This window comes from Geotrypetes seraphini, chromosome 1 (genome assembly GCF_902459505.1).
Source record: "Geotrypetes seraphini chromosome 1, aGeoSer1.1, whole genome shotgun sequence".
In the NCBI taxonomy this organism is placed as follows: Eukaryota; Metazoa; Chordata; class Amphibia; order Gymnophiona; family Dermophiidae; genus Geotrypetes; species Geotrypetes seraphini.
The window spans coordinates 57194248-57218767 of NC_047084.1; the positions used below are offsets into that span (position 1 = coordinate 57194248).

At 44.0% G+C, this 24520-nt stretch overlaps 1 protein-coding gene across 3 annotated transcripts in view; it reads right to left on the reverse strand.

Moving 5' to 3' along the window:
• Positions 1-24520, reverse strand: part of PARP8 (poly(ADP-ribose) polymerase family member 8) — a 505058-nt gene that overhangs the window by 392802 nt on the left and 87736 nt on the right. For all 3 annotated transcript variants that reach the window (XR_004538173.1, XR_004538172.1, XM_033931570.1), the window contains exon 6: positions 14911-14985. Coding sequence is in view for 1 of the 3 variants with exons in the window: in XM_033931570.1 (XP_033787461.1) it covers positions 14911-14985 (75 nt within the window). In the remaining 2 variants the exon portion in view is untranslated. The remainder of the gene's footprint in view (positions 1-14910; positions 14986-24520) is intronic.

Sequence of the window (24520 nt, forward strand, 5' to 3'; positions counted from 1 at the left end):
TAAAAATGATGGGTATTTGGTTGAGTTTATTTTGCCCAACTGTCATGAAAATGCATGATCTGTGTTTTAATTTTTTTCTGTCCTGCATTTCCTATCTCTCTCATGTTCACTGTGAGAGCCTTATTTCTTTATGCCTGAGACATAAGAACATAAGAACATAAGCAGTGCCTCCGCCGGGTCAGACCATAGGCCCATCCCGCCCAGCAGTCCGCTCCCGCGGCGGCCCGAACAGGTCAAGGCCTGTCTGAGTCACCAGAAGGGGCCCCCTTGCCACCTTGGTTTCCCATTGAGTCCTATCTTCCCATCGAAGTCCTAACCCTCTGGTCTTGCACATGCACGACCTGGTTGGATTTCTATACTTATTACCTGGTTAGCTTTCTATACCTGTGTTACATCCCAGAACCTCTCTCAGTATCCCACGATCCCCCTATCCCTCAGGAATCCGTCCAATCCCTGTTTGAATCCTTGTACCGTACTATGCCTGATCACTTCCTCCGGTAGCGCATTCCAAGTGTCCACGACCCTTTGGGTGAAAAAAAACTTCCTTGCATTTGTTCTAAACCTATCTCCCTTCAGTTTCTCCGAATGCCCCCTCGTGCCTGTTGACCCCTTCAGCCTGAAGAATCGGTCCCTATCCACCTTCTCTATGCCCCTCATGATCTTGAAGGTCTCTATCATATCTCCCCTGAGCCTCCTTTTTTCCAGAGAGAAGAGCCCCAGCCTATCCAACCTCTCGGCGTATGGGCAGTGTTCCAGCCCTCTTACCAGTTTCGTTGCTCTCCTTTGGACTCTCTCAAGTACCGCCATGTCCTTCTTGAGGTACGGCGACCAATATTGAACGCAGTATTCCAGATGTGGATGCACCATCACTCGATACAATGGCATGATGACTTCCCGCGTCCTGGTTGTTATGCCCCTCTTTATGATGCCCAGCATCCTGTTGGCTTTTTTCGAGGCTGCTGCACACTGTGCAGATGGCTTCAGTGATGCATCCACCAGCACACCCAAGTCTCTCTCAAGACTGCTGTCTCCCAACAATGCCCCCCCCCCCAATTTGTAGTTGAACAACGGGTTCTTTTTCCCTGTATGCATGACCTTGCATTTGTCCACCTTAAAGCGCATTTGCCATTTGTTTGCCCAGTCTTCCAGTTTGTCCAGGTCCCTTTGCAGGTCCTCACACTCCTCCCTGGACCTAACTCTGCCGCACAGTTTGGTATCGTCTGCAAATTTTATAACCTCGCACTTTGCCTCCTTTTCCAGGTCATTGATAAATATGTTGAAGAGTAACGGCCCCAGCACCGATCCCTGTGGCACACCGCTCGTGACTCCCCGCCAGTCAGAGTATTGTCCCTTTACTCCGACTCTCTGCAGTCTACCCGACAACCAGTGCTCGATCCATCTGTGCACATCCCCTCCCACCCCGTGGTTCCACAGCTTCCTAATCAGCCTTTCATGTGGCACCTTGTCGAAAGCCTTTTGAAAATCAAGGTAAATGATGTCTATAGGTTCCCCATTGTCCACCCGACTGCTTATTCCCTCAAAGAAGTACAGAAGGTTCGTTAAGCATGACCTTCCCTTACAGAATCCATGCTGGCTTGTTCTCAGTAGGCCATATCTCTCGATGTGCTCGCAAATACCGTCCTTGATCATAGCTTCCACCATCTTCCCTATAATTGAAGTCAGGCTCACCGGCCTGTAGTTCCCGGGTCACCCCTCGATCCCTTCTTGAAGATAGGTGTGACATTCGCCAATTTCCAGTCCTCTGGTACCTCTCCAGTTTTCAAGGATAGATTGCAAACATGCTGGATTGTGCCCGCTATTTCTTGTCTTAGTTCTTTCAGAACCCTTGGGTGGATCCCGTCCGGGCCCGGCGATTTGCCGCATTTTAACCTGTCTATCTGCTTGAGGACATCCTCCTTACTTACCTCTATGTGTTCTAATTTTTCAGCCTGTTCCCCACTCATGAGCTCCTCTGAGTCCGGTATATTAGATGTGTCTTCTCTCGTGAAAACCGACGAGAAGAACGTGTTCAACCTCTCAGCTACCTCTTTATCCTCCTTAATCACTCCCTTCCTATCCCCATCGTCCAACGGCCCCACCTCCTCTCTCGCTGGTCGCTTCCCCTTTACGTAACTGAAGAATGCCTTGAAGTTTTTCGCCTCCCTGGCCAGCCCCTCTTCATATTTCCCTTTTGCTTTTCTAACCTCTCGGTGGCATTCCTTTTGGCATTTCCTGTGCGCCTGGTGATTTTCCTCCGTTGGGTCCTTTTTCCATCTCCGGAAGGACACTTTCTTGTCATTTATTGCCCTCTTTACTTCTGTTGAGATCCAAACCGGGTCCTTTGACCGCTTGTTCTTGCCGCCTTTCCTGAAACTTGGGACGTACATTCTTTGTGCTTCCTGCAGGGTGTCCCTGAATAGGGTCCAGGCGCTTCCTACAGTCTCCATCCTAAGGATGTTTTTGAGCTTCCTCCCCACCATTTCCCTCATGGCAACATAGTTCCCTTTCCTGAAGTTGAGCGCAGTTGTTGCGGTCCTCCTTACTGTGGGTGTCCCCCTTTCTAATGTGAATCGGATCGCATTGTGGTCACTGTTGCCTAGTGGTCCTCCCACTTCTACCCCTCTTGAAGGCCCCCCTAATCCGTTTAGGATGAAGTCAAGAGTAGCACTCCCTCGCGTCGGTTCCCTGACTAGTTGCTCCATGAAGCAGTCCCTCACAGCTTCTACAAATCCTGTTTCCCTAGTGCAGTTGGAGTGACCCGTACTCCAGTCAATCCCTCCTCCCTATCCCTGCTTATTGATGAGAACATTTATTTTCCTGGTCTGTTTTAATCTAATCTAATCTTCTATTTGTGTGTGGTTCATACCTATACAGGCTCAAGGCGACTGTAAAGAGAGGTAACAGGGGAGAGAAAGAGGGAGAGAGAGGAGGTGGATAGGTAAGCGGGAGAGAAAGGGGAGAGAAAAAGAGGGGAAAGAGGAGGAAGGGAGGAAGGGAAAGGGAGAGAAGAAAGGGTAAAGGAGATTCTATTCTTATCAGTCTCCCATATATTTTGAAATTAGCCTTCTCTTGTAAGTAAGTGTGTGTTACACTTTTTCTTCCTTGTACTGCCCTGTTACTGTTTGCAGCTTTTGAGATACAGTACAAGCATTCTCTCAGACTTTTCTCTGCTTTCTGAGACTTATACTATAGTGATGATACATAAATTGGATTATGTGATAGTTTCTTCTGTTAAATGTATATAAGAGATGTGTACTGTTTAAAGGGTTGGAGGAACTGCCGTACAGTGAAAGATTAGAGAAACTGGGCCTCTTCTCCCTCGAACAGAGGAGATTGAGAGGGTACATGATCAAAACATTCAAGGTACTGAAGGGGATAGACTTAGTAGATAAGGACAGGTTGTTCACCCTCTCCAAGGTAGGGAGAACAAGAGGGCACTCTCTAAAATTGAAAGGGGATAGATTCTGTACAAACGTAAGGAAGTTCTTCTTCACCCAGAGAGTGGTAGAAAACTGGAATGCTCTTCCGGAATCTATCATAGGGGAAAACACCCTCCAGGGATTCAAGACAAAATTAGACAAGTTCCTGCTGAACAAGAACGTGCGCAGGTGGGGCTAGTCTCAGTTAGGGCGCTAGTCTTTGACCATAGGGTCGCCGCGTGAGCGGACTGCTGGGCACGATGGACCACTGGTCTGACCCAGCAGCGGCAATTCTTATGTTCTTATCTTAAGGATAGTTTAAGAGAGAAGAGTTATTGAGGAGTTATTATCTTTACAAAAATAAATGAATAAAAACCTAGGCGCATTTCCTGAAACAAGTGAGGTTAAGGACAGAGAGAAGAAATGTATTAGTGGGAAAAGTTATTTACAGCAAGACACTAGTCCAATATTAGATGTGTTTATACCAGCCTGAAGGTATGTGTATATGAGAACGGGAGATGAGAATGTTATCAAATGCAAGATTTGTAAGGAAATAAGAATTTATGCATACAAATTAACAATAAACTATGCTATCAGAGCCCATATGAACATATAGATGCCATAATTGGCTAGACAATGGCCTATACAATGTGATCACTGTCAATGTATTCAAGAGTGTTGTATTGGAGCATTAACGAAAGATATGATGTCAAGCTAAGTGATTTTGGCTTCATATATGAATTTAATTGTTCATACTAACCAAGATGTTAGTACAGTATTTTAGCCAAGAAAGCACAGTTACATACCGTAACTATTTAATATCTTCATAAATGATCTAGAAACAGGAACGAAGTGCGAGATAATAAAATTTGCGGACGACACCAAACTATTTAATGGAGCTCGGACTACAGAGGACTGCGAAAAGTTGCAAAGGGACTTGAACAAATTAGAAGAATGGGCGGTGAAATGGCAGATGAAGTTCAACATTGAAAAATGTAAAGTATTACATGTGGGGAGCAGAAACTCGAGGTACAACTATACAATGGGAGGGATGTTATTGAATAAGAGTACCCAGGAAAGGGACTTGGGGGTAATGGTGGACATGACAATGAAGCCGTCGGCACAGTGTGCAGCGGCCGCTAAGAGAGCGAATAGAATGCTTGGTATAATCAAAAAGGGTATTACAGCCAGAACGAAAGAAGTTATCCTGCCGTTGTATCGGGCGATGGTGCGCCCGCATTTGGAGTACTGCGTCCAATATTGGTCGCCGTATCTTAAGAAGGATATGGCGTTAGTCGAGAGGGTTCAAAGGAGAGCAACACGTCTGATAATAGGTATGGAAAACCTGTCATATTCTGAGAGATTGGAGAAGCTGGGTCTCTTTTCCCTGGAGAAGAGGAGACTTAGAGGGGATATGATAGAGACTTACAAGATCATGAAGGGCATAGAGAGAGTAGAGAGGGACAGATTCTTCGAACTTTCGAAAAATAAGAGAACAAGAGGGCATTCGGAAAAGTTGAAAGGGGACAGATTCAAAACAAATGCTAGGAAGTTCTTCTTTACCCAACGTGTGGTGGACACCTGGAATGCGCTTCCAGAGGACGTTATAAGGCAGAGTACGGTACTGGGGTTCAAGAAAGGATTGGACAAATTCCTACTGGAAACGGGGATAGAGGGGTATAGATAGAAGATTACTGCACAGGTCCTGGACCTGTTGGGCCGCCGCGTGAGCGGACTGCTGGGCACGATGGACCTCGGGTCTGACCCAGCAGAGGCATTTCTTATGTTCTTATGTTCTGTTGTTATCCAGGGACAGCAGGCAGCTTTCTCACATGTGGGTGATGTCATCCACGGAGCCTGGATGCGAACAGCTTCGAAAGCAGACTTGCTTGTAGAAACGTAGAAGCTTTGAATCTGCCGCACCACGCAATTGCGAGTGCCTTCCCACCCAGCACAGGGCAAGTCTCCTTAGTTCAGATAGCTAGCAGAGAAGCCAACCAGGGGAGGTGGGTGGGTTGTGAGAATAGCTGCCTGCTGTCCCTGGATAACTGTTACGGTAAGTAACTGTGCTTTATCCCAGGACAAGCAGGCAGCCTATTCTCACATATGGGTGACCTCCAAGCTAACTAGAATGGGATGGTGGGAGTGTTGGCAGTTTAGGAGAATAAATTTTGTAATACTGTATGGCCAAAATGGTCACACCATCTGGAGAAAACATCCAGGCAATAGTGAGAGGTGAAAGTATGAACCGAGGACCAGGTGGCAGCTTTGCAAATTTCCTCAATAGGAGTGGATCTGAGGAAAGCTACTGAAGCCGCCATGGCTCTGACTTTCTGGACTGTGACTCAACTCTGTAGATGCAGTCCAGCTTGAGCATAGCAGAAAGAGATACAAGCAGCCATCCAGTTGGAGATGGTACGCTTAGAAATTGGATGTCCCAACTTGTTTGGATCGAAGGAGACAAAAAGTTGAGGAGCAGATCTGTGTGGTTTGATGCGTTCCAAGTAGAAGGCCAAACCACGTTTACAGTCCAGAGTATGAAGAGCTTATTCTCCAGGATGAGAATGAGGCTTTGGAAAAAACACTGGAAGTACGATAGATTGGTTGAGATAAAATTCTGAAACCACTTTAGGTTAGAATTTAGGATGAGTACGGAGGACCACCTTGTCATGATGGAAACTGTGAAAGGTGGATCAACAACTAAAGCTTGCAGCTCACTGACTCTTCGAGCGGACGTGAGTGCAATGAGAAAGACCACTTCCCAAGTAAGATATTTCAGATGAGCCATATACATTGGTTCAAATGGAGGCTTCATCAATTAAGCATAAACAACATTGAGATCCCAAACCACTGGAGGAGATTTGACATTGAAAAGTTCTGTCATAAATTTGGAAACCACCGTATGAGCAGAGAGGGGTTTTCCTTCAATAGGCTAATGGAAAGCAGCAATTGCACTAAGATGGACTTGGATAGATGTAGACTTCGAGGCCAGAGGTAGATAAGTGCAAAAGATAATCCAAGACAGAAGCCAAGGAGGTATCACGAGGCTCCATGTCATAAGAGATGCACCATGTAGAAAATCTATTCCATTTTTGGTGATAGCATTGTCTAGTGGCAGGCTTTCTAGAAGCCTCTAAAATGTCTCGTACAGGTTGAGAAAACTGAAGAGGAGTTATGTTGAGAGATACCAATCTGTCAGGTGTAGAGACTGCAGGTTGGGATGAAGTAGAGATCCTTGACTCTGTGTAAGAAGAGACGGAAAAACTGGTAGAAGGTATGGATCCCTGCTGCTGAGTTGAAGTAGAAGGGAATACCAAGTTTGTCTATCAAGTTTGAGCTATCAGAATCATGGTGGCAATGATCGTTCTTCAACTTGACTAGAGTCTTGAGAATGATAGGGAATGGAGGGAATGCATACAGAAAGAGATTTGTCCATTCCAATAGAACAGCATCTGCCTCGAGGTGATGAGGAGAATATATCCTGGAGCAGAACTGTGGCAGTTTGTGGTTGTGGGGAGATGCAAAGAGATCTATCTGAGGAGTTCTCCACAGAGAAAAAATGTGATGTAAAGGCGAGAAATTAAGTGTCCAATCGTGAGGTTGCAGAAGACGACTCAATTTGTCCGCCAGACAATTTTTCTCCCCTTGGATGTAGACAGCTTTCAGGAAGGTGTTGTGGAGGTTTGTCCAGTCACAAACCTTCAGAGCTCCTCACAAAGTGAGAGAGATCCTGTCCCTCCCTGCTTGTTGACATAGTACATAGCTACTTGGTTGTCTGCTCGAATGAGGACTACCTGGTCATGGAGAAGATGTTGAAAAGCTTTGAGAACATTGAAGATCGCTCTGAGTTCCAACAGATTGATATGACACTGACGATCTGTACTGGACCAATGACCTTGAGTCCGGAGACTGTCAAGATGAGCCCCCCAAGCATAGGTTGAGGAATCTGTCGTGAGGACCTTCTGATGAGGGGGGCGTCTGAAAAGTAAACCTCTGGAGAGATTGGAAGAAAGCATCCACTAGCGGAGAGACTGTCTCAAGGAAGGAGTGACTAATGTGTCGATGTGGTTCGCAAGCCTGCGTCCAGTTAGATGTCAGGGTCCACTGAGGAATTCTGAGATGAAGTCTGGCAAAAGGAGTCACGTGATCTGTTGAAGCCATGTGACCTAGTAGTACCATCATGTGTCTTGCTGAAAGTGAAGAGCGGGAAGACACTTTGTGACAGAGTTGAAGAAGAGCATCTAGACATTGTTGAGGGAGGAATGCTCTGAGTTGGATAGTGTCCAGAACAGCTCCGATGTAGATTCTGAGAGGGCTGAAGCTGGGATTTGGGAAAGTTGATTTTGAATCCCAAGCTTTGTAGGAACCACGTAGTCCATTGGGTCACTACAATAACCCCCTGAGATGTTGAATCTTTGATGAGCCAATCATCTAGGTAGGGAAACACCTGAAGACCATGGTTCCATAGAGCTGCTGCTACCACTACGAGGCACTTGGTGAACACTCTGGGAGATGATGCCAGGCCAAAGGGCAGAATCTGTATTGAAAATGCAGATTCCCCACCCGAAATCTGAGGTACTGACAGGAGGTCGGATGAATGTGGATGCGAGTGTAAGCCTCCTTGAGATCTGGAAAGCATAACTAATCGTTCTGATCTAGAAGATCCCAGGGACAGCATACAAAATTTTTCTTTGACTCAACATTTGTTGAGAGCCCTGAGATCCAGAATGGGTCACAGATCACCAGTCTTCTTCAGAACTAGGAAGTAACAGGAGTAAAACCCTCTATCTTGCTGTTCCAATGGAACTTCCTTGATGGCACAGAGATGAAGCAGAGCTTAAGCTTGAGCTTCCTGAAGAAGAAGGGCGGTCTGGGATGGATGGGAGGAAGCTCTGGTGGAATCTGAGAGAAATGAAGAGAGTATCCTTCCTTGATTATTGACAACACCCAGAGGTCGGATGTAATGGTCTCCCATCAATGGTAAAAAATGATGGAGATGACCTCCTATGGGGGAAAGGGAGGAAAGAGGCAGAACGATGGAGGTTATGCTTTGTTTGAGACAATCAAAAAGGCTGAGCAGCCTTAGGTGCAGCAGAAGGCTAAGGTTTCTGTTGCTTCTGCTGTTGTTCTTTGGAGGGTGCTCAAGTTTAAGGAGCCGCCCTTGGCAGATAATGCCTCTGGAAAGTTGGAAGAGGTCGAGAATGCTTTGCAGCAGCTGACAATTGAAGCAAAAGATTTTTCATGCTCAGACAACTTCTTGGTGGTGGCCTCTATGGATTCATCAAAGAGGTCATTGCCTTCACAAGGAATATTAGCCAGATGATCACGAAGATTAGAGTCCATACCAATGGTGTGAAGGGAGGCCAGGCGGCGCATCGCTTCTGAGAAAGCAGTGACCATGGAAGAAAGTTCAAAAGCATCATAAGATTATTGGAGAAGATGTAGTCGGAGTTGTGTCAAGTAGCATCAAGCTCCAGAAACTCCACGTGTCAAAGTTCATCCAAATTCTTCATAAAACTTGGAAGATGGTCAATCAAAAACTTCACATAAGTCATGAAGATGAAATTGAAATTGAGGACTCTAGAGGTCATCAAGGAATTCTGATAAAAGGTGACGGCCAAACTTGTCCATGGTCTTGTCCTCTCTTCCAGGAGGTACTGTGGCATATACTCTGGAACATAAGAATTGCCCCTGCTGGGTCAGACCAGAGGTCCATCGTGCCCAGCAGTACGCTCATGCGGCGGCCCCCAGGTCAAAGACCAGTGCTCTAAAATGAGTCCAGCCTCACCTGTATACGTCCCAGTTTAGGAGGAACTTGTCCAGCTTAACCTTGAAACCGTGGAGAGTGTTTTCCCCTACAACAGACTCCGGAAGAGCGTTCCACTCTCCACCACTCTCGGAGTGGTGGAACTTCCTTACATTTGGAAGGATGAGTTCTCTTTAATGAAGATTCTACAAGAAGGGATTGGTGAGCTAACTGAGAATTCTCAAATCCCTTGCAATGTAGGGTTCTATACCTCGATTACAATTTACCTGGAACAGCAGGTATAACATAAGGAGTCTCTAGATTTCATTTGAAAGTTTGAGACAAAAGTCTATTAAGAGGAAGCTTGAGTGACTCCATAAGAGGCTGAGGCAGATGCATTTCCTCTAAATACTCCTTAGAATATTTAGAACCAGCGTCCAATTTAATTTCCAGGTCGTCAGCCATTTGATGAAGAAAGGATTAAAAAGATAATTGATCTTCTAAGAGCCTGGCATCGAGAAGGACTCAATCACCTCGAGGCGCCTCGAGTGGAGAAGGAAGGCAAAGCTGCTCTAGAGTACTGGTAACCCAAAGAATACACAGACTTGGAGGAGGCATCAGAAGCAGTTGAGTCCTCGGGGTCTGGAAATGGAGACCTCAATCAAGGGGTTGGAGGCCTCGAAGAGCTGGAAGGTCTGGTTTGAGGCCTGGACGAGGAAGGCTTTTCTGCGGAAGAAGACCTGCGCCTCAATGACAAGAGTGCTGCCTGGAGATATGATTGAGACGTTTAAATATATCACAGGCAAGATCGAGGTGGAAGAGGATATCTTCTGTCATATAGGACCCTCGTCCACCAGATGCCATCCGCTGAAAATCAGGGGAGGGAAATTTCATAGTGATTCCAGAAAGTATTTCTTCACTGAACGGGTGGTCGATCGTTGGAACGAACTCCCTCTGCAGGTGATTGAGGCCAAAAGCGTGTCAGAGTTTAAAAGTAAATGAGATATTCACGTAGGATCCTAAAGGATGTATAGGGGGGTGGGTCAGTTAAATCAAGGGGGTGGGTCATGAGAGTAGGCAGACTTGATGGGCTATGGCCCTTTTCTGCCGTCATCTTCTATGTTTCTATGTTTAGGTCTCGGTTGAAATCGAGGAGAGTTCGCCCTATGCCGGGAAGCGAGCAATGCCGTTGGTGAATGAATAGGGCTAGAAGCTGTAGATCGAAACCCCATAGACTCAGTGGTTTTGATCAAGAAATCATGAAGAACTCCCAAAGACTTGGCTCCTTGTATGGAGTGTGAGGATTCCTGTCAAGACACTCGCAAAGACTCGGCTCTTTGCATAGAGTGTGAAGATTCTAATCGAGACACTCGCAAAGACTCGACTCCTTACATAGTGTGTAGACTCAGCTCGAGGCACAGGTAGGGACTCGACCTCGCGGGAGACTGCTGATTGCCCAGGCTGGACTGCAGGAAACAGAGTTGAGGCAGGAATGTATTTGGTCAGTAACTGAACAAATTTCTGCTCTAATATGGTCTGGAGAAAAGCCTGCAATTGTGGGTCTGAGTCTGAAACTGAACCACCTGCTAAGGCTATAGGCTCTGAGGTGACAGTAGAAGCATGCTTTGGCTTGGATTGATGCTTGGATAACTTGAGGACCACTGCAGGAACCTTCTGCTTAGGTATCCGACCTGAGGGAATCTCAGGGGAAGATAAAGCAGGTGTAATCAAGGCCAAAGACGATCCAAACGAGGAAGGTCTTATGAGACTTGAGGTCAGAGTTGTAGAAGCAGGAGGACCCCCGGCTGAAGTCTGGACCGAGTCAGGACCTGAGGTCGAAGATGTAGCTGAAGAGTCCATCCTGAACAGCTTTTCCACTTGAACTCGGGCTCAAGGTTGAAGAGTAGCACAGCGCGGGCACGACTTCAGACTATGGTCAGGTCTGAGACACTTAAGACACCAGCGGTGTGGGTCCGTGAGGGAAATTGCATGCTGGCACTGGCTACACTTCTTGAAGCCCATTACTGGCCGGGACATAGAAGGGAAGATAGCCGCTGCAAAGTTGAAGCTCGCAGGCTGCAGGCGAGCAACCTGCCCCACCAGTTAGTTGACGAAGAAAAAATGTCTTTTTTTTTTAAGCAGAAAATAAAGAAATGAACACAGCGATTCGAGAAATAAATAACACAAACCACGGTGAAGAGAAGGCACGAAGCAATGAAGTTTCACGAACAGCATCAAAGACAGATTTCTCAGCTCTGTGGAAAACTGAGAACTGAGGAAACTCGCCCTGTGCTGGATGGGAAGGCACTTGCGTAGGCGCGGTGCAGCAGACTCAAAACTTCTACATTTCTACAAGCAATTCTGCTTGCGAGGCTGTTCACATCCAGGCTCCGTGGATGACGTCACTCATATGTGAGAATAGGCTGCCTGCTTGTCCTGGGATAATTTACTATACAACTTTGAGGCACATATTCAAATATGATGACGATGGCCATGATTAATTAATTTTGCTGTTTGCACTTTTGCTCTTTGGTAGAATCATCTTTTTAACATAAGGACATAACAATTGCCGCTGCTGGGTCAGACCAGTGGTCCATCGTGCCCAGCAGTCTGCTCTCGCGGTGGCCCCAAGGTCAAAGACCAGTGCCCTAGCTGAGACCAGCCCTACTTGCGTACGTTCCGGTTCAGCAGGAACTTGTCTAAGATTTTTGTTACCAACATGCATCACCTTACACTTATCCACGTTAAACCTCATTTGCCATGTTGCGGCCCATTTCTCAAGTGTATTTATGTCCCATTGCAGGTCTTCGCAATCCTTCTGCATCTTCACTACTCTGAATAGCTTCGTATCGTCTGCAAATTTAATCACCTCGCTTGTCGTACCAATTTCCAGGTCATTTATAAATATGTTGAAGAGCACGGGTCCAAGCACCGAACCCTGCGGCACTCCACTTGTGACGCTTTTCCAGTCCGAGTATTATCCATTTATCCCCACTCTCTGTTTCCTATCCGCTAACCAGTTTTTTATCCACATGAGTATTTCACCCTCGATTCCATGGCTCGCAATTTTTCCGAAGTAGTCGTTCATGCGAGACCTTGTCAAACACCTTCTGAAAATCCAGATATCCAAAGGATCCAGATATCCAAAGGAGGGATTAGTTCTTCCACATAGAGAAGACTGTGCTACAAAGAAAGAGACTTGACTGCCTGATTTCTGGAAAGACTGTCCATTGTTGAGTACTGCAGCCTAACACAGATTGACACAACACACCAGGACTTTTCTTCATTAGCCACTGCAAAAAGTCTGATTGCCTGATTTACTATTGCCACCGGGATCATCAGCCTAAAATGGCAGAGGGAAATTTAAAAGACTGGACTTTAAAGTTTTAGTTTGATTTGTTTTGTTTTCTTTACAACTGTGGACTTGTTGATTTGCACTTTAATCTTTTTATGGACTTATGCAGTGTTAAGTTTATGTATATTATCATGTGTTTGCAATAATATGATAGCAACAGGCCTCTTGCAAGATTCATCTGCATTGCCTGATTGCATCTTTTAGGAAAAAAAAATTTTGTTATGCGTGTTCATCCTGTTTGGACTCCTCTATCTGCACCCCGATTATCTCTCACCTCAACAGATTCTTTCCAACCTTTTCTTGCTGTTAGGCTGAAGTAAAGTGCAGTGAAGGAGGAGTAGCAATACCAGCGCTACATACAGATTCAGAAAAGGGTGCAAAAAGAGCCGAACAAAAGACCCGGGGTGGATAACTAAAGAAGTGAGGAAAGCGATAGGTGGTAAGAAGGATTCATTCAAGAAATGGAAAAAGGGCAAAACCGAGGAAAACTGGAAAGAACACAGGAAGTATCAAAAAGAATGTCACCTCATGGTTAGAAAAGCCAAAAGAGAATATGAAGAGAGGTTAGCCAGGGAAGCACGAAATTTCAAACCATTCTTCAGATATGTTAAAGGGAAGCAGCCGGCTAGGGAGGAGGTGGGACCGCTGGATGACGGATAGGAAGGGAGTGGTGAAGGAGGAAGAAAGTAAGTGTCTAAAAGGCTAAACATGTTCTTTTCGTCAGTATTTACAAAAGAAGACACATCCAACATACCTAAACAAATCTTCAAAGGAGACCAAGCAGAAAAATTAACATCCATGGAAGTAAGCCTTTAGGACATACACAGGCAGATAGAAAAATAAAAAACTGACAAATCGCCGGGCCCGAGAGAACAAGAGCCAGAAGGCCTTGAGCATGCGCAGATGCTCAAGGCCCAGCCCAGGCAAGAGGCGGGAGCTCGCATTCACCCTTACAACGAGCAGAAGGGGTAAGGACTGTGCTTGGGAGGAAGGGCGGGTGGATGCCGCTTTCAGCACGGGAGTGCTTTGCGGTTCTCGCAGGGGAGGGGGGGTGGTGGTTGCAATGCCGGTTCGAGGGGGTGCGATGCCGGTTAGAGTGGGGGGGAGGTGCTCGTACACCAGAATATGCTCGGTTTGCAAGGCAAAAGTTTGCTGAGTGTTTTGCTCGTCTTGCAAAACACTCGCAAACCGGGTTACTCGCAAACCGAGGTTCCACTGTATGTGCAAAACACAGTTTGGAAGCCTCTAAGGTGCCTTATTCTGCTAGTTACTTTCTGTGTTGAAATCCATACTAGTCTACCTACTTGATCTGTTTTCCATATAAAAGGTTTATTGTTTTTCTAGGGCCTGATATATTTGTAGCACTTTCATAGGTAAGCTTAGTGCTGTGCAAGTCCTGACAGTACTGATAAGGTATGACAAGCATCCTATAGGACAGCAGACAACCTTTTTCATGTAAAGGGCTGAAGTGTGAATACGAGAAACCTAACAGCAACCAAAAAATTTCAAGCTTTTACAACTGAGTAATAACTTCAAAAAATCTCTTAAGTGTATATCTAGTGGGCAAGATTGAAATTAATGCATTTACAGGATTTGAAGAGCATTTCAGCCAACTGTTTTGAGGTCCATAATTGAGGACTTTAGGGCCACACATTAGATACCACTGCTATAGCATATGAATAAACTTTTCCTAGGGTCTTCTACTACTTCACTACTTCACTACTACTACTAAACATTTCTATAGCATTGATAGGTATACACAGTGCTATATAACATATTTAAAGAGACAGTCCCTGCTCAGTAGAGCTTACAACCTAAATTAACAGACAACAAGACAAGTAGGGGCTTAGGGAGTTTCTCAGAGTGCTTAGGGTGAGGGGGTTATGAATTAAATGCATTCTCAAAGAGGTGGTACTAATACTAGTAAACATTTCTATAGTGTTGTACATGGCAGTTGGCACTTGAAAGGAAGTCATGTAGAAATCTGGTAGCCTCTCCCCATCCTCACAGAATATGAAATTAATGTTCAATGATAAATTATAGCAAGAATAAAAGAGAAGTTCAAGAAGGGATCCACAGGAATCTACCACAATTGGAGGCAACAGAACACTCATTTAACAATACAAATATAGGCAAAAGTGCAAGTGGTATCCTACTATTTACATACTTTTTTTTTTTAGTGTAAGTAAATTTCAGGCAGTCAATTTTCATTGTAAACTATATTTTATCCACTGGTACTGCTTTCAAAAACCACACTCACTATGAGCCAAAATATTTAGCATGTCATCATTTTCCAAGTTCCAAACTGTTACAGAAATGATGTCTATGATACTAAAAATGAAAATAATAAAGAGTTTAGTACTCAAACATTAAAATATTAACAAATTTACCTGTCCTCCATAATAAAACTCCTCCGAGTCATCACCTTCAGAATCTTCTTCCAGTGCATTATTGTGTCTTGTTTCCTTATTTAAAAAACACATATTAAAAATGGTTAATATATAATAAAATACACTTCTTGGGAACAATATTCAGCCTGTGGTGGCCAGCGCTTTTTTAAAATGGCAGATATCACAAGTGAAAAACCACCAATATTCAGAGCTAATATGAGATACCAGCTAGCACTAAATATCTAGGAATCGGATCTGACCAGTGGTGCTATTTATTTTAAAAATTTCTATCCCGATTATCAACTAAGCAGATAACAGTTGATACATACATAGAAGTAACAAACATTACATTTCAAATTAATGCATTATCCAATATAAAATCTCAATAAAAATAGCATATCTTCAAATAATATAGAGATGGTCTATTAGCTCCTAGTATCTTATCGATCAAGGAAAGAAGAATCTCACAAACAGAGAGATCTTTAGCAGTTTCTTAAACAATTTGACATCTGTGCAAACTCTTAGTTTCAAGTTTCAAGTTTATTATTTCTCTTGATTAATCGCTTAATCAATATTCTAAGCGATGAACATTTTAAAATACATTCAATGAGAGACAAACAATACAAACTTAAATAATAACATCGGGTAAATTACTTGATATATGTTCTCATTACATAAGGTAAGATAGGGTTTTGAAATACAATTAATTAAAGAAAAGCAAAACAAAGGAAAAACACAATAGGGAAATATATTACATTAAATCATAGGGTAATAAAATCGCTGGCCTTAAAATTATTGAATTAAATATTAAAAGCATCGTTAAAAAGAAATGTTTTTAAATTGCTTTTAAATTTTCCTAAATCCTGCTCCATTCTTAAATAAATTGGAAGAGCGTTCCAAGTCTGTGGAGCGGTTACTGAAAAGATAAACTGTCGTCTAGTATTAATGATCTTCAAGGAAGGATTGGTCAATAAATTTTGCTCAATAGATCTTAAGGTCCTGCTTGGATGATATGGTATTAATAGCTTGTATATGAATGTTGGAGTCTTGTAAAATAGAGACTTAAAGATAAGTAAACAAAGTTTGTATGTTATCCGATGGATAACTGGAAGCCAATGTGCGTTTTTTAAAAGGGGTGTAACGTGATCAAATTTTCTGGATTTAGTAATGAGTTTTATGGAAACATTTTTAATAATTTGTAGGCGTTTGAGTTCGGTTAGTGATATACCTTTAAAGAGAGCATTGCAGTAATCTAATTTAGAAATCACTAAAGAGTGAATGAGAATGTTTAATGATTTTGGACATAAAAATTTTGAAATAGATCGAATCCTGCGTAATCTGTAAAAGGAAGTTTTAACAGTATTACTAATATGTTCATGGAAGTTCAGTTTGGTGTCAAAAATCACCCCTAAGATTTTTATTTTATTGATTATTTGTAGGGCAACATTTTTTATGGTGAGAGGTGCCATGAGAGTAGAATTGTCTTTCCATGGGAAGAGCATTACGTTTGTTTTTTTGATGTTAAGAGCGAGTTTATTTGTATTTAGCCATTGATGAACCTGGTCGAATTTCTCACTGATCTCTCGGATATCAGATATTTTATTGGTATCTATTGGGTGCAGGAGCTGAATATCAACTGCATATGCAAAAACTTGAAAACCCACGGATTGACATAGAGTAATTAAAGGAGCAAGAAAAATATTAAATAATAACGGAGAGAGAATAGACCCTTGAGAACCCCATAAGTAGTTGATGATTTAGATGTTGAGTCTTTAAAGAAGACGGCAGAAGTGCGATCTGTTAAATAGGATATAAACCATGAAAGAACTTGATCAGTGACACCGATGGATTGAAGTCTGGCTATAAGAAGTTGATGGTCAATCGTGTCAAAGGCCGCAGAGAGATCAAGTGAGATTAATAAGGTCGTTTGATGATGATCTAAGAAGTATTGAATGGATGTGGTCATACCTACCAGTGCTAGTTCAGTACTATGATGTTCTCTAAAACCAGTTTGATGGGGTGAAGAACATTAGTTTTTTCTACAAAATCTGAAATTTGATTAAAAACTATCTTTTCTGTCAACTTTGCTAGAAATGGAATATTGGCTATTGGTCTATAGTTAGTAGGATCATTATAACTAGCATTTTTATCTTTAATGATAGGACGAATGATTGTTTTTTTCCATGCCAATGGAACTATGCTTTGGCTCAGACTCTCAGTAATTAATGTATAAATAAATGGTCCAAAAATATGAAAGTAATGCTTTAAAATGAAAGGAGGAATTGGATCAGCTTTCGAACCCTTAATATTAATGGATTTAAAAATGGACTCATTGAGTTCCAAAGTCTTGGCCCCGCCACTGATACAGCAGCCCTGCTGTATAGTGTACTTCCCAATTCCTTTCCTCAATTAATCTCGAAGTTGATTCCAACTGTAAATTTTGATTTGGAGAGTATCTTTTCAAAATTTGAATCAGGTACCATGGTGCCACACCATAAAGCACCCGATGTATTACAGTCAAAACTTTATACTCAATTCGGGCCTCAATCGAAAACCAGTGTAGGTTTTGTTTTTTTAACATTGAGGTGATATGATCATATTTTGATGTCCCAGTAATCATTCTGGCAGTTGAATTTTGTATTACCAGCAGGGCTTTAACCCTTGCCTTTGTAATGCCCAAAAAAGCACAGTTACTTACCGTAACAGTTGTTATCCAGGGACAGCAGGCAGATATTCCCACATATGGGTGACGTCACCGACGGAGCCCCGCAGCGGACAGCCTCGAAAGCAAACTTGCTTGAAGATCTCGAACTTTCGAGTACTGCACCGCGCCTGCGCGCGTGCCTTCCCGCCCGAACTAGGGGGCGCATCTCCTGAGAGGATCCTCAGTTCAGATACCTAGCCAAGAAGCCAACCAGGGGAGGTGGGAGGGTTGTGGGAATATCTGCCTGCTGTCCCTGGATAACAACTGTTACGGTAAGTAACTGTGCTTTATCCCAGGACAAGCAGGCAGCATATTCCCACATATGGGTGACCTCCAAGCTAAGTAAAAAGGGATGGAGGGAAGTTGGCAATTTACGAAAAAAGATTTTGCAAAACAGATTGGCCAAAATGGCCATCCCTCCTGGATAAAGTATCCAGACAATAATGAGAGGTGAAAGTATGAACCGAGGACCAAGTGGCAGCCTTGCAGATTTCCTCAATAGGAGTTGATCGGAGGAAAGCTACAGATGCCGCCATAGCTCTAACTTTATGGCCCGTCACTCGACCTTGCAGAGGAAGACCAGCCTGAGCATAGCAAAAAGAAATGCAAGCAGCCATCCAGTTGGAGATGGTACGCTTTGATATAGGACGACCCAACCTGTTTGGATCAAAGGATATGAAAAGTTGAGGAGATGTTCTGTGAAGCTGAGTGCGTTGCAGGTAGAAAGCCAAAGCACGTTTACAGTCCAGGGTATGAAGAGCCGCCTCTCCTGGGTGAGAATGAGGCTTTGGAAAAAATACAGGCAGAACAATAGACTGATTGATGTGAAATTCTGAAACAACTTTAGGCAAGAATTTAGGATGAGTACGGAGAACCACCTTGTCATGGTGAAAAACTGTGAAAGGTGGATCAGCCACTAGCGCTTGTAACTCACTGACACGACGAGCAGAAGTGAGGGCGATCAGGAACACAGCTTTCCAAGTGAGATACTTGAGATGAGCTTTGTCAAGTGGTTCAAAAGGAGATTTCATAAGTTGAGCTAAAACAACATTGAGATCCCAAACCACAGGAGGTGGTTTAAGAGGAGGATGGAGATTGAGAAGTCCTTTCATAAAACGAGAAATCATAGGATGTGCAGAAAGGGATTTTCCATCCAAAGGCTGATGAAAAGCAGCTATAGCACTAAGGTGGACTCGGATAGATGTAGTCTGAAGTCCAGATTGTGATAAATGAAGTAAATAGTCCAGAACTGATGTCAATGAAGCAGATCTGGGTGGTAAATTATGTGTAGAACACCAAGCAGAGAATCTTGTCCACTTTTGACCATAACATTGTCTAGTGGATGGTTTTCTGGAAGCAAGTAAAATATCTTGTACAGACGGAGAGAATTGAGAAAAGTCTGTTAAAGAGAAAGGTACCAAGCTGTCAAATGTAGAGACTGTAGATTGGGATGAAGCAAAGATCCTTGATTCTGCGTGAGTAGAGAAGGAAATATTGGTAGAAGTAGAGGCTCCCTGGTGCTGAGTTGAAGTAGAAGGGAGAACCAAGGTTGTCTGGGCCACCGAGGAGCTATCAGAATCATGGTGGCATGGTCTGACTTCAACTTGACTAGAGTCTTGAGAATCAGAGGAAACGGAGGAAAAGCATAAAGGAACTGATTCCTCCAGTCCAGTAGAAACGCATCCGCTTCGAGACGTTGAGGAGTAAAGATGCGGGAGCAAAATTGAGGCAGTTTGAAGTTGAGAGGTGACGCAAACAGATCTATCTGCGGAGTCCCCCAACGAGCAAAAATTTGGCGAAGAGTAGGAGAATTGAGTGTCCATTCGTGAGGTTGTAGAAGACGACTCAATTTGTCCGCCAAACAGTTGTGTTGACCCTGAATGTAAACTGCTCTGAGGAAGATGTTGTGGAGAATCGCCCACTGCCACAATTTGAGAGCCTCTTGACAGAGGGAGTGAGATCCCGTCCCTCCCTGTTTGTTGACATAATACATGGCTACTTGGTTGTCGGTACGTACAAGAATCACCATGTCGTGAAGAAGATGCTGAAAAGCTTTGAGAGCATAAAATATCGCTCTGAGTTCCAACAGATTTATAGGACACCTCCGGTCTGCTTGGGTCCAGAGCCCTTGAGTGCAAAGACCGTCCACATGGGCTCCCCATGCATACATTGACGAGTCGGTTGTGAGAACCTTCTGATGAGGAAGAGGGTAAAACAGTAAACCTCTTGAAAGATTCAAAGAGAGCATCCACCAACGGAGAGACTTTTTTAATGAAGGAGTGATGGAAATTAGTCGAGTTGGTGGATCCACTGATTGTTGCCATTGAGATGCCAGTGTCCATTGAGGAATGCGAAGATGAAGCCTGGCAAAAGGAACCACATGAACTGTAGAGGCCATGTGACCGAGCAGAACCATCATTTTCCTTGCTGGAATAGTGGAAAGTTGGAAGAATTGTTGAGAAATCTGAAGGAGTGCATCCTGACGTGGTTGAGGAAGGTATGCTCTCAGATTGATAGTGTCCAGAGTCGCTCCTATGAACTGGAGAGACTGAGAAGGAATTAGTTGAGATTTGGGAAAATTGATGTGAAATCCCAGACTTTGAAGAAAGAGAATAGTCTGTTGGGTCGCTACAATAACCCCTGAAAGAGAGGGAGCCTTGATGAGCCAGTCGTCTAGGTATGGAAATACTTGGAGACCCTGGTTGCGAAGAGCTGCAGCTACAACCACAAGGCATTTTGTGAAAACTCTGGGGGAAGAAGCCAGTCCGAAGGGGAGAACTCTGTACTGAAGATGAAGATTTCCTACTTGGAATCTGAGGTACTTGCGAAAAGCTGGATGAATGGGGATATGAGTATAGGCCTCTTTGAGATCGAGGGAACACATCCAATCCCCTTGATCCATCAAGGAATATAGAGTTGGCAGAGTGAGCATTCGAAATTTCTCTTTGACTAGAAATTTGTTGAGAGCTCTGAGATCCAAAATCGGTCGCAAATCCCCCGTCTTTTTGGGAACTAGAAAATAACGGGAGTAGAATCCCGAGTTCCTTTGGGAGAGAGGAACTTCCTCCACTGCTCGCAGGAGAAGAAGAGCCCGAGCTTCTTGAAGAAGAAGAGGAAGATGCGACTGATTTGAAAGACACTCTCTTGGATGGCGATCTGGAGGCACCTGAAGGAGTCGAAGAGAGTATCCCTCTCTGATAATGGTAAGTACCCAGAGATCTGATGTTATGAGCTCCCATTGATGATAAAAATTGGACAGGCGACCCCCTATGGGGAGGGGAGAATTTGGAAACAGAGAAATTTGAATGCTCAAGTTGAGATTGTCAAAAAGACTGAGCAGGCTTAGTGTTAGCAGGGGTCTGTGACTTCTGTTGTCGTTGTTGTGGAGGAGGCCGACGAGCAGGAGGTCTAGAAAAAGCAGGAGTTGTTTTCTGTGGATAGCGACGTGGAGTTTGTTTAAAACCTCTAGTTGGTACAGGTTTAGGTTTTGGACGGATGAGGGAAGCAAAAGAGCGCTCATGTTCTGAAAGACGCTTTGTAGCTGCCTCAATAGAGTCATCAAATAATTCATTTCCTTGACAAGGAAGATTAGCCAATCTATCCTGGAGGTTAGGATCCATGTCCACTATCCGTAACCATGCTAATCTACGCATGGCTACTGCAAATGCCGAGACTCTAGACGAGAGTTCAAAGGCATCATAGGAAGCTTGTAGCATGAATAGTCTCAACTGAGAAAGAGTCTTAAGGATATTTTTAAATTCTGATAGACGATTGGTAGAGATATCCGGGTAAAAGGAAGACAAAATCTTTAAAAAATGATTGAAATAGGATGTAAAAATGTAATTATAATTTAGAACTCTATTTGCCATCATAGAATTCTGGTATAAACGTCGACCAAATTTATCCATGGTACGGCCTTCCCTACCAGGAGGAACTGAAGCATAAATTTTGGATGGATGTGCTTTCTTTAATGATGACTCTACCACTAGAGATTGATGAGAAAGTTGAGACTTTTCATATCCTTTAGATGGAACCGTTCTGTAACGAGACTCCAATTTAGATGGGATGGCAGTGATAGAATAAGGAGTCTCCATATTGCGAGTGAAGGTCTGCTGGAGGACAGGAGTCATAGGCAATCTGAGTGACTCTTTAGGAGGATGGGGAAGCTCCATATCCGCCAGGTACTCAGGAGTATATTTAGAGTCTGAATGAAGGTCTAGCTTAAGAGCTTGGCCCATATCAAAAATAAATTTGGCAAAAGAAACTGATTTTGGGTCAGATGATTCTTCAGGAGAGCCACTGCGAGATTTATGTTGTACTGAGTAGGATGGAGAATTTTCTCTAGAGTATGTGGAAATGTCCGATTCCATACGCATAGTAGGAGAAGAAGCTGTACTGTGAAGTGGAGTAAGAGAATGTTTCCTCTTCAGACTCCTGGATGGAGAAGTACCCGGTGTACGTGGTACCGAATGAGTCGAGGTGTGTGGAGAACTGTCTCGACGGACTGGCTTCGATGGGGTTCTGGATCGAGAAGGGCTTCGAGTGGAGGCTCGATGTCGAGATCCCTGCTTCGTCTTCGAAGAACGAGACAAAGAAGCCTCGGTATCCAACGGCGAAGACTCCCTCCGAAGCTTGGAGGCAACATGTCTCGAATGCTTCGACCGATGCTTTGGAGGAGGAGAGCCCGGAGACGACTCCGATGAAGAAATGTTTTTCGGTGTCCGGGATCGGCTTCGGGAGACTGGAAGCTCCGGTTGAGTAACAGGCTGGTCAGCCCGAGGCAAGGTCGAGGACGGGACCAGTTGAGCCACCAAAGAATTAATCTGAGTGGTGAGGATAGACTTTAACATGTCTTCCAGCATCGGCACCGAGACAGAAGATTCTGACCTCGTATGTGCAGCAGTACGCTCCGAAGAGGGCGACCTCGAAGGTGAGTATTCCCTTATCTTGGAGGTACGCTTTGAAAGTGGTCGCGCCGAGGACTCTGGTGGCTTCTTGGATACGGCACCTGAAAGGGAACTCGGAGACTTACCCCCCGTAGAAGGCTTCGTGGAAGACGTCGTCTTCGAGGCAACCGAAGTAGAAGAGGTCGAGGCCTTCGAGACCGAAACTCCAGCCGGAGTCTGGGTCGAGGCCTTCGAGACCACAGGTGTCGAGGTCGTCGGAGTCGAGGTCTTCGAGACCGGTGCAGCTGCCACGGTCGAGGCCGGCTCCGAAGATTGCTCCATACCGAAAAGTTGAAAAAATTGAGCACAACGCCGCCGAAAAGCTCGTGGAGTGAGGGTAAAGCAGCGATGACAATCTTCTGGGGAATGAGAGGAACCCAGGCACTGTAAACAGCGGCAGTGGGGATCGGTGACCGAAATCACCCGATTACACTGTCGACAACGTTTAAACCCGGTAAGAGGCCGGGACATGGAAAAAACAAAGTCCGTGTCGAACGAAGGAGCCTAGGCCTAGGCCCAAAGCTCGACGGCCGAACTTAAAAGGAAAAAAGAATATACTTTTTTTTTTTTTTTTTTTATACGAAAAAGAAAAGAAGAAAGATAAAATTAACACAGCGACCGACTTTAATTTAAAAGAAACAGCCGCGGTGATGAGAAGGCAATGCTGCAGAGAAAGAAAACGTGTCTTCTTGTCTCCGCGGAAATAAACAAACTGAGGATCCTCTCAGGAGATGCGCCCCCTAGTTCGGGCGGGAAGGCACGCGCGCAGGCGCGGTGCAATACTCGAAAGTTCGAGATCTTCAAGCAAGTTTGCTTTCGAGGCTGTCCGCTGCGGGGCTCCGTCGGTGACGTCACCCATATGTGGGAATATGCTGCCTGCTTGTCCTGGGATAATAGAGCATTACAAAAGTCAAGCTTGCTAATCACAAAACTTTGGACCACCATCTGAAAGTCTAGAATTGATAACATTGGTCTCACTCTAGATAAAACCCTCAGTTACATAAATGTTCCCTTAATCACATACAATATGTGATTCTCCATGGACAGATAGCTATCAAGGTAAACACCCAATAACCTCATACCTGCTGTAACAACCAATTTTGTATCTCATAATTCAACATCTTTTCCCCTTATAACTCTTTGTCATTACCTTTAAACATAATTCTGTTTTTTGAATATTTAGATTCAATGCATTCTCATCCATCCATTCCTTTATCCTATCCATGCATTCCATCAATTTTTCTCTCACATAATCAATCCCTGATTCTGCAGAGAAGAAAAACCAGATATTGTCTGCCCCTCTTTGCTGGAAATATTGCAGACATATTTCTCCCCATTTTTTCACTACAAACTTACAGACAGTTAACAAGGATCAAAACCATTTTAAATCTGTACCCCCATACCACTTTTCTACAATTTATTCAACAGGATCAAGGGATCTACCATATCAAAGACCGATGAAATGTCTAACAAAGTTTGGACAAATTCCTGGAGGAAAAGTTCATAGTCTGTTATTAAGACATGGGGGAAGCCTCTGTTTGCCCTGGATCGGTAGCATGGAATGTTGCCACTCTTTGGGTTTTGGACAGGTACTAGTGACCTGGATTGGCCACAGTGAGAAACGGGCTACTGGGCTTGATGGATCAATTAGCTGGCACAGTAAGACTATTCTTATGTTCTAGAATGCATTGCCAGAGGATGTGGTAAGAGCAGTTATTGTAGCTGGTTTTAAAAAAGGTTTGGACAAGTTTCTGGAGAAAAAGTCTATAGTCTGCTGTTGAGACAGACATGGAATGTTGCTACTATTTGGGTTTTTGCCAGATACTTGGGACTTGGAGTGGCCTCCGTGAAGATGGGATACTGGGCTATATGGACCATTGGTCTGACCCAGTAAGGCTATTCTTATGTTCTTAAAATGTTTCCCCTTATCTATACCTCTCCAGAGCATATCAAATGTTGA